Raw genomic sequence first — 10,582 nt, 5'->3', positions numbered from 1 at the left:
AGCCAGCTCTAATATCATCAGCCTTAATACACTTTTGCAAATGCAACATGGTGTTAGGAAGTTGTTGCTCGATCAAATACCTGTTAGGAAATTCTTTTACAGATAAAAAAGATTCATAAACCAACTTATACAGCTACAGATGACATACCTGGCAATCATATGTAAGCAAAGAACAAAAAAAAATATGACACCCCAGTTTAATCCCATGCAGTGAATTATTGACTAGTAAAGAGACTTTATAAACTCAGATCAGTGAGTCATTATCAACTTGGTTTAAGCATTTTGCTATGCACAATTGAAGACACCAAAAATAAATGCAAATGAACAAGAATAAGCAAAAAAAAAAAATGCTAATATGATATTGTTCTCTTGCCACAACCTACAATTATCATAAATTGACCAACTGGTAGACCCAACCATGTGAAGGTCAAACTTGCAAGCATTGATAAAACTATTGCAGCAAAATAATAGGCATCTTATATGAGGTTCAAACAGATATAACAAACCAGAGTGCAGTAACTAGGGCGTACAATCAGCTGTAGGGTTTTCTAAACTTTGAGGAGGGAAATGGGAAATCATATATCTGAGAAAGCACATACTTTTTTGCCTCATCCAAGCTTCGATCAAATCTTGCTTGCTTGCACTTCAGATGCAAGGAGGAAAGAAGGCCATTGAGAAATGGAATAGCCTGTTTCAACTTGATCCTGTAAAATAGTTCATTAAAGAAGACCATAATGGCACATGATACATGGTATTAAATTTCATAATAACATATCCATAATTGCACATTATTTGCTATTAGAAGCAAAAGTTTGCATGTCATGATCCTCCCATTTTCCTAATAGCTGAAATTTTCAGTCTCCAAACCAAAGTTTTTTAAGAAAGTTGAGAAAAAGGGCATGATGAGAAATTGTGAAATTAAACATCTCTTAGATAAGAACTGAACCTTGCAAAATCATGAGTCCCAAAAAACTGTACAAGAATAGATTGATTTGTCTGAGAGGGCTTCAAATCACTCCCAGGACCAAAATTTGATTCACTGACTACAACTGCTGGCACATAGCATGTCCTGTTAATGAGAATGTAAATAATTAAGAGGATTCTACAAAGCATGTGTTCAAGCACATGCAACTACTGGCATATTCATCTAGCAATCAAATGTGAAGCATTGTATTAGAAATTAATTAAATAAAAAAAATAGGTGGCCTCTTAACTCATAATGAAAAGAGCATATATGTATTCTTGTGCTCTTGTTTATGAGCAAACTTATTCAATTCAAGCTTCCAACAAATCATCTAGCAGTAGAAACCTTAAAATGTGAAGCACATGCAACTAAGATAGATATGAAGTCATCACAAATGCTTATGCAAAGTAATAATAGTTTGGCTTCCTCCACCTGAAACTATATCAAAAATTCAAAACATTGGCCTATGGAATCATTTTAGAAGTTCCTCTTACAAAACAAAAATGAAATATTCAATATCGTGCCTTCAGGGAAACTGGTCCGATTTTAGTACATGAAGTATTCCAATTTAGGACAGTAGCCCCAAACTGTGGATTCAATGAAGAAAATGTTGTAAGACTTGACACCAGATGGCAATAGGTTAGGAACAAGAGAAAGCACAAAAAGATGCTACATTATATATTAAGTTTTATATAATTTTCATGGTTGAGGCTACTAGCTACAAAGCATGTTAAGTAACAAAGTAGCAAATAATATATTTACATTACTATCACATTAGATTTTCAAATACTATTGAGAACATTCATCGAATTTACACCAATCATGGAACAATAACTTTTAAACAATGATGAAGATGAAGAAAATCTTTTCAACTTACAATCAACTTGCTGCATAAAAGTACACCAACTTCAAAATCAGTGAAAAACTGGTTGTATTAGATAACTACACCATAAATTTACACTTGCCTGAAAGTTTTGCCCATACAAGTTCACCAGGTTCAAGACCTTGACAATCATGAAAGTTAAGTGCCAAAGCCAGCAATTCATTGTAAATGATTCCTTTCTTCTCTATGTTAGGAAGACCACATTTCAAACTCAAATTCTCCATTTCTTCACAAGACAAATGAAACTTTATCTTTTCATTCAAGAGAATCAAATGCTCGACATCATCATCCATATATTTAACCTGCACTAAGTGGAGTTTGTTTAATTAAGTTAAAAGAGAAGGTATAATGTGCATGGACAAATGATCTATGAATACATTGGGAAATGCATATAAAGCATGAAGGGATCACTTTCAGCAATTTATCATGATCAGATTAAGAAGACAAATATATCATAACTGCAAGCAGATAAGCCCCCAAACTTCCAACAGGTATTGAAACACATCACAGGTTACTTATTTCACATGGAAAATGCCACAGAAAGAATTAAACACGAGATATGATGTACAACATGCAAAGATGAAGGTTCCAGACTGACTGTTTTGGGATAAGTTAGGAGGAGAATGGAAATTTCTACAGATAAAATTCAATACGTACTCTATGTTGCTTGCTGTCTGAATTGTACTCTGTAATGGAACCCTTATACCAATCATCGTCTATAGGCCAGAAAACCTGAAAAGGCCCAGTTAAAAGCTGAGATCCACAGAAAATCATTTGGTCGGCTACTCGGAGTCATGGGAATCACTTGCCTTGCATTCCAAACCAATCAATACGTGCGGGTCTACACCTTCAAGTTCCAACCTTCACAAGCAGCGGAATATCCCAAATACTTAGTGGCAATCAAAATCCAAACACCAATTCAAGTATTATAAAACACAATTCAGTATAAAACACAAATCAATAACTCACTCGATCCATTTTTTCACTTTGCTCAAGGCAGAAGAATCCTTCTGAGGACCACGAACGATCTTTCTTGCCACCGATAAATTGACTCGTTTATGGTCTTCATTTGATCGCAATCGCAACCCAGAGTTCTCGCTCATAGAACTGGAGCCCGAACCCAACCTAAGCAATTCGTACTTCATACTCGTCCTGGTCTTAACAATCTTCACCTCCCCCAGAGAATCAGCCACACTGTCAGGACTCCCCTTATCAACTCCCTCGCACAACTGCTCCGAGGCCGATTCCACCCGGGGCCTCTTCGCCCTCCTCTGGTAGACCAGCAACGGCTTCGCCGCGTCGCCATTGCACATTCCCACGGCTCTGGCATCCAAGGGTTTATCATTCCAGCCCGCCTCCTCGTCCCCCTCCTCTGCATCACCGATCTTTCGGGCCTTCACCTTCTTGGACACAAGTGTGGAGGCTCCGCTAGGACTGACGCATGCGGCGGAGTACACGCGGCCAAGCGGCAGATATCGCAGCGGGCGCTCGTCCTCCTCCTCCTCGTTGACGAACTCCTCCATGGCGAGCGCCATCCGCGACGGGCGCGAGGTAGAGCCGTAAGACGCCTAGGGTTTCCCCAGGAGCGAGCAACAGAGAGAGAGAGAGAGAGAGAGAGAGAGGCAGGTTGCTAATTTCGCCTTCGGGCGTCCCAAATTCTCCCAGTTCCCGCCGCGACTGTAATTGGGGGCATAAAGTCGTTTGAGTCCCGGCCTCCCGGGGTATTTATACACCGTCCCAAATTCTTTGCGCTGAAGGTTCGCAACCAATTCTTCAGCAAAACAAGAAATATCTATTAAAAAAAATAAATTAATTGTTCATAAATTTTATTTATTTCTTCAATTCTATCAGTAGATATTGATGGTTTTAAAAGGTTTAAAAAAAAACTCAATTATGGATACCGACAAATGCAGTTGCTCATTTGAATTAGGTGTTGGAATTCGTCTTTTTACAAGTGTGGAACAGAAAATATTGTCTGTGTCAGATGACAAGGGCGAAACGTATTGTTTAGCTTATCGGTTGGAGTTAAAATCACGAAAAGGGCATCCCTTTTGCCCAGTTAAAGACAACATTGCAGACTGATTCATGGAATAGTCGAGAGCTTTGTGCTTTGAACTTTGTCGATCGATCTTTGCACAAGAAGTGAAACATGAGTCTATACCTATTATTCATTGGGGGCACTTCCATTTTGAGTTTCTACGATGGCGCTTAGCAACTCCAGCACTTCATCAGTATCTTCGATGTAGTACTTGGCACTGCTTGGCTTTTGGCCTACTGTGCAGGCAAAGACCTCAGGGGGTGCGGCAAGCGATGGCCTTGCCACTGCATCATTAAGGCTCCGGAACATGTTTTTGTCGGACCGATCATCACCAATGCAGATAATAAGGTCTAGAAGTTTTCCATTTGCAGACAGTTGCTTCAGAATTTTTTCCACAGCCATCCCTTTGGCAACTCCCTGCAATGCGAGTCACGAGAAGGTTACGACTTACGATAGCATCCAGTTATGATCTAAACACTTTCACTTAACATAAAATTGAATTACTTGTTATGTTGTAAACACGATTTGTTTTGATAATGACGATGATGATGAGTACTTGTTATATGCTACACAATTAGGCTGCCAACTATAAAAGCTTAAGCGAAAGAGAACATATTGTCATATCTGGTCGGGTAAACATATTTATCGAGTGGATTCAAGAAAAGGAACATGTAAAACTTTGCAATTGTAAGACATACCTGAGGCTTAACCTCAACAATGTTTTGGCCCCTATGAACTAATACAGGAGCATCGATAAGGAGACTTTGCAGATGGTTGGAAAGCTCTTTAGCTTGACAGGAGCCAAACTCGACGTCAGCATACTGATGATTCCACACCAGTGCACTCTCCTTTGATTCAATATAGGCACCATCTGTGGCCTCAGTGTATGATTTCATCACAAGCTCTACGGTATTTTTCCACTTGAAGTTAATACCAAAAGGCGGAGAAGATTCCCAACTAGAATCTCTAGTCCATCTATGATTTGAAAGAAGAAACAATCAGAAAATTGTAGAATGACCAAAAAGTGCTTCAGATATTACATATCGACGAACCTGATGAAGTAACCATGCTCAGAAACAATTCCTAGATTTGTACAAGAACAAAACCACTCATCAAGAGTAGTCCTTCCTCTTCCACTGATGATGAATACTGTATTTCCAGGATTGGCACAGAGATCATTAAGAATGGAAACCAGTGCTGTGGATGGGACCTTACTTGCTGAAGAGACAGGAATTATGGTTCCATCATAATCCAAGAATATTGCTCGGTTGGTGGTTCTTTTGTAGATTGAGACCACTTCACTTATAGATAGTTTTCTGAAATTTGGAGAAAGAGAAACAACTCTGAAACTTAGACTGATACCAAGGCGATAGTATATTTGATTGGCATTGACTTTGCATGCTCTTTCTAGTTCCTTTGAGAAGCCTCGAGTCCAAAAAGTCACATCATGAGAGCTAATATATCGATAGTGTTTTTGGTGGTGTAGCTGTCTCTCATGTGAAGACATCCAACTTGCACGAGACAAGCCATCTGCAACATCCTGAATGCTCCAAGGATTGACCCTTATAGCTCCACTCAAAGAAGGAGAACAACCGATAAATTCAGAGAGAATCAGTGTGCTTGTGCGTTTGGGCACCTCATGAATGAGACAGTGCCTATCCATCTCCTCTGTCCCTTGCCTACAAACGACATATTCATAAGGTACTAAGTTCATACCATCCCTGAGAGCATTTATGATGCAGCAATCTGCCATCTCATAGTATGCAATCTTCTCGTGAGGGGAGATAGAATAATCTATAAAGACCACAGGCGTGTAGCCTGGACTACCATAGACATCGTTTATGCCCTTGACGAGTGAGATTACCTCCATTTTTGTTTCCATAACATTCTTCCCCATTGTCCTCGGAGGATTAGCAATTTGAATCAGGACTAAGCCTATCGTTCCTCTGCAACAGAACCTCAAAAGCTAAAAGCTTCATACTGATACCTTTGAAGATATCCATATCATCAACACCGAGGAATATTGTCTTCCCCTTAAATCCTTGTTCAATCTCTTGAATCTTGGCAAGGGTTGATGGGCAATTCAGAATTCTTTCAAGTCGACTAATGTGAATGCCAACAGGGGCAATATTAATAGTCACAATTCGGCCAAGATAATCGATTACTATATAACCCTGCTTGAATCTATAATCTAGGCCTAGGAGCCTGTTGCAACAAGAAAGAAAATGGCGCGCATATTCGAAAGTCTGAAAACCAATTAAATCTGCATTCAATAAGCCTTTGAGGAGTTGGTCTCTAACTGGAAGAACTTTATAGATTTCTGAGGATGGAAATGAGCTATGAAGAAAAAACCCGAGCTTGATATGTGTCAGTCGCTTCCTTAGGAGGGTTGGTAGAAGCATGAGATGATAGTCATGGATCCACACGTAGTCTTCATCTGAATTCATTGCCTCCATTACCTTATCTGCAAATATTCTGTTCGCAGAAATGTAGGCTCTGAAAAGGGTTTGGTCAAAGATCTGGCTTTGCCCAGAAGAGATTGGCAACATATAATGCAAAAGTGGCCAAAGGTGTCTCTTACAGAAGCCATTGTAGAAGCTTCTCTGAAGATGAGAACACAGAAAAGTAGCTACGCACCTAAATTCTTCTAAAAGCATTTGCGAAAGTTCTTCTTGTTCTTCTACATTGATATCAACTTTCAGACTACCCACATAAATGATTTCAGTTTTTGAAGGAAATCCGTCTTTCATTTGCAGGAGTAATGAATCTTCATCCCACTCAAAGTGCCATTCTCCACGTGTGTGATTTCGAACAGCATGCAGAGGAAGGAAATTTGCAACTATTATTAGCCTTGCAGGGAGTGGAATTAACAAACCATCTGAATCTTCATTGTCAGATGTAACCCCAAGAGAGCTTGAATCTATGGCATTGAAACTCATAATGGTAGAAAATGAGAATTCAGAAACCTGTCATTGAGGAAGGTATGAACATGTTTGCAAATCCATATTTCATGTATATTGGTACTAAAATGGGATTTGAGTGCAGGGTTTTAACCTTTGCAATTCCTTTGTTAACTCTCTTCTTTGCAGGTTTCTATTTAACATACAAGGTGTATTTCAAGTATAGACTCGAAGAAGCAATTCTCACCTGTGAAATGGAGCAGAATTTCTGTTGAATGAAATCATACATGCTAGAGTAATATCTCTACAAGTAGTTAAAGTTTGTGATAGCATGATCTTTGAGTAAGAACATGGATATATATATCTCATGCACTTGAACAAAAACAGTTTCAATGTATAATGCCAAGTTTTGACACCCTAATTTAGTCCCACAAGGCGAGTTGTGGTTTATCGATGGGAGTATAATCTTACATCCTTAATTATACACATTACCATATCAGTAACCAAATGGTTAAGTATGAAATTTGACTACAGACGTCTTAGGATATGGCATACCAATCTTTAAGTTTGTCTGTGCTTCTTGTCCTTTTTAGCAATAAAATAGATAGAATAATGTGGAAAAAAGCAAATTTTGGATTACTTGAAGTACAGAGAATATGCTGCTAAAGTGAAAAGGAGAAAAACTTTGATGCTAATTCTTCTAGGTTCCCTTTTCAAGTATAACCAAATTGATGTACACGAATTGCAAGCAAGATTTGCGTTACTCAAACTTGATGTGTTGGTGACTTGGTGTCTGATTCAAAGTGTCACAGTTGCAGTCTCAAGTATCTGACAAGTGTACAAAGGATAAGATGAAGAGTCTCAATAGCTGAGAGAGATTATTTCAACATATTTTCCTTATTATTTGAAGACATTTGTTACTGTTATCCAATAGATGCCAATGTATTCTTATAATCAACTTGTAAAACCTTAAATTACCTAAACATTCGTCTACTTAAAAATTACCTTACGTATCATACACATTGTCACATAATGACAAGATAAAAGATTAAATGGATATATCAAATTTTTAGTCATTTCACTGCGTTAACAACAACAAATTGATAACATATTCTAATCACATAAAAGATCAACACTAAACCTTATGTCTTTACTCAGACATGACATATTATTACTAAACATGACTAAATTACTCATCGGTGACAATCTGATAACATGTATCAAGCCTATGTTACTAGACTCGAGTACTTGGATCAAGGAATGGATTTAAGTGTTTTACACTAGTTCCTGAAAATTTATACAAGTAACAAACAAGAGTGCTAGGTGTCTACTACAAGTGTGAATGGCTGAGAGGAGATAAATAAAGAGTCCAACTACTAGAGTAGGAAACTATAATTGTTGATATAATAGGACAGTGGTTCCCTATTCCTTCTCATTAAAACAACACAAACAAAAATAGCTAGTAAAACTTTGACATTTAACATAGAATGCCTACTCATTTACTTGATAATCACAAACCAATAACATGAACAAATCTAGCATTTTTTAACATCAGACCTTATGCATTTACTAGGTAACATAAACTAACACAAATGAATCTACATCACCTTCTTAGCCGCGTAGTTAATGAATAACGACAAAAGTAACAATCCATAAAAGAGTTAAGCAAACATCAATTATTAGGCCATGAGTGAACTAACAATGTTTGTACTGAGCATAAAACGTGATGCATGCCTAGGCATCAACCATGCTCGAATGAAACTACCATGGTTAATACTCCTCGTAACTTATTGAGAAATTATTACCAAAACTACAAGTAATATCTTGGAAATTTCCCAAGTGTTTTATTTAGCATTTAATAAAAGGAGAAGGAATGATGGAGCTAGATAAGAGTATAAGAAACATTGAGTGCCATAGGTGTGTATCAATTCAATCAATTCAATATAAATAGAGATAATAAAAGTATTACAAATTCACCAAACTACTTATTTACTAACTTATTCTCGCTTTGAGCCCATCATGCATTGACGGAAACATTTAAACAAAATAAATAAATTGCCTTCAGCAAGATAAGAAGGGAAAAAGATTGCTTTCCTGACCCCAGAAAAGGGATTGCTCTTAAAACAGCAAACCTCAAAGATATTTGTTGAAGATTTTGCTGTTTCTGAAACTATCACACCCTTTATCATCAGTTTCATGAATTATTATCAAGGTCAATCAAAACAAAGATATAGTGAATCGCCTAGAAGATTTAGTTCCAAATGCAATGAACTAACGATCACATTGAATCCACTAGCAAATCCATCTTCGCTACGGCACAGAAAAAGGGGGAAAAAGACGAAACGCAGGGACACTAACCGAATGCGGGGGTAAGGTCGCAAAGGTGCAACCTTTCTTCGTCCCCATCGCCTCCCTTCTCTATCCTCCTCCCTGGACGCCACCTTCCGCAGTTGCGGAGAGCGAAGCCACCGACTGGAGAAATGGCAAGGGGAGGAGTGGACTGAGGAGGGGCTGGAGGATGACCGCTTGCGAAGCCTGCTTGTCGGAGCTCTTTGAACATTTTTCCACCTCGATCGCCGTGCGTTGGAACTGCGAGCGCCTTTGTGCCCCCATTTTTGACCCTCCGACTTCATCATTTTGTCGTCGTCCGCTGTCCTCTCTCTCCACTCTCGAGCGTTGTCGAATCAACAGGAGCTTTTGGTAAATTAAAATTCTCTTTCAACCCCAACTTTTATTAATTTGAAAATAATGCCTTAGAATTTGCAGTCGCAGACACGAAGATGTAATAAATTATGTTAACTAAATTTAAAAATTATATAAACTTATAAAAGTTATTAATATTTTTTGGATAAAAATTAAATATATTATTTTTATATCATTGAAAATTATGAAAAGAATATTTTATTCTTAAATTTCTTCTATAATTGACCTTAAATTTTTTTATATCTACTATTACTATTTTTTTACAATATTTTAAATAAATTAATTCATTATTACAGTGTCTTCAAATAAAACTTTAGTGTTTTACTAAAATAGACTGTAAAAAATAAAGATGAATTAAATTTGGTACTTATAATATCGAATATTACAATATTTACTGCCGTGTATAAATTTTTAGATGAATAACGAAGAGCGTTGATGATATTTTGGAGAGAGACGAAGGGTTTGTTCGGTGAAAAAGTGTGTTTGAGGGGTGGAAATAGAAAATTAGTACGAGGGAAAAGCGCAGCTGGCCACTCGATTCTGCCGTTGTTGTTGTCTGAACGCGGCGACCCGGCGCGGGTGGAGCCGCAGCACGCGACTCGAACTCGGACATATTTTACGTTTTCATCCTCGAAGTTCTTTTATTCCTTTGCAGAATATTTTCAATTTTCAGTTCACTCCTATCCGTTGAGAAATATTTATTTGCTGCCCTCAATTTTGCAAATCACTTCAATTGACTAGGTATGATTATAATTAGTTGAAATTATAGGGTGGGTGTTGTATAATAGAGTTACTAAAAATATCATTAATATTTGGGCAAAAATTAGTAGGGTGACCTATTTTTTCAATTATGGAAAGTCATCTCAAAAGTGTATGATCCTACTATTTAATCTTAATAGTATATAATTATCCAACTATCCTTTAATATTATTCAGTACTATTTCTATTATCATTTTCCACTTAAATTTAAAATCGATCAGACACATTATCAACTACAAAATTATAACGGTTAGAACGTAAATACTATGTGAGTCGGTTGAATCTACATTATAACAACTATAAAATCATAACTGTTACAATATGAATGATAAAGT

General features: G+C 37.4%; 1 protein-coding gene and 1 pseudogene across 1 annotated transcript; both read right to left on the bottom strand.

Moving 5' to 3' along the window:
* Window positions 1–7: 7 nt before the first annotated feature.
* LOC122009288 (histone-lysine N-methyltransferase TRX1-like) lies at window positions 8–3,608 on the bottom strand. The gene is made up of 6 exons (XM_042565396.1): window positions 2,817–3,608; window positions 2,657–2,708; window positions 2,505–2,579; window positions 1,930–2,149; window positions 600–704; window positions 8–80 (listed from the first exon to the last, which is right to left on the bottom strand). The coding sequence occupies exons 1-5, from the start codon at window positions 3,380–3,382 to the stop codon at window positions 694–696; spliced, it is 924 nt and encodes a 307-aa protein (XP_042421330.1). The 5' UTR covers window positions 3,383–3,608; the 3' UTR covers window positions 8–80; window positions 600–693.
* A 160-nt stretch (window positions 3,609–3,768) lies between these two features.
* Window positions 3,769–9,413, bottom strand: LOC122009285 (annotated as a pseudogene).
* Window positions 9,414–10,582: the final 1,169 nt, after the last annotated feature.

The sequence above is a fragment of the Zingiber officinale genome, chromosome 8A (genome assembly GCF_018446385.1).
Source record: "Zingiber officinale cultivar Zhangliang chromosome 8A, Zo_v1.1, whole genome shotgun sequence".
NCBI classification, from domain to species: Eukaryota; Viridiplantae; Streptophyta; class Magnoliopsida; order Zingiberales; family Zingiberaceae; genus Zingiber; species Zingiber officinale.
Note: the sequence above shows the minus strand (reverse complement) of the source record. Positions and strands in the feature narration are given on the sequence as shown.

Bases quoted from the DNA above. Each gene is read 5' to 3' on its own strand.
- LOC122009288 (XM_042565396.1), bottom strand. From the start codon at position 3,382: ATGGCGCTCGCCATGGAGGAGTTCGTCAACGAGGAGGAGGAGGACGAG. The intron at 2,709-2,816 runs GTGAGTTATTGA...CTGCTTGTGAAG, and splicing joins AAAGTGAAAAAATGGATCGA to GTTGGAACTTGAAGGTGTAG. The intron at 2,150-2,504 runs GTACGTATTGAA...CACTTAGTGCAG, and splicing joins CAGACAGCAAGCAACATAGA to GTTAAATATATGGATGATGA.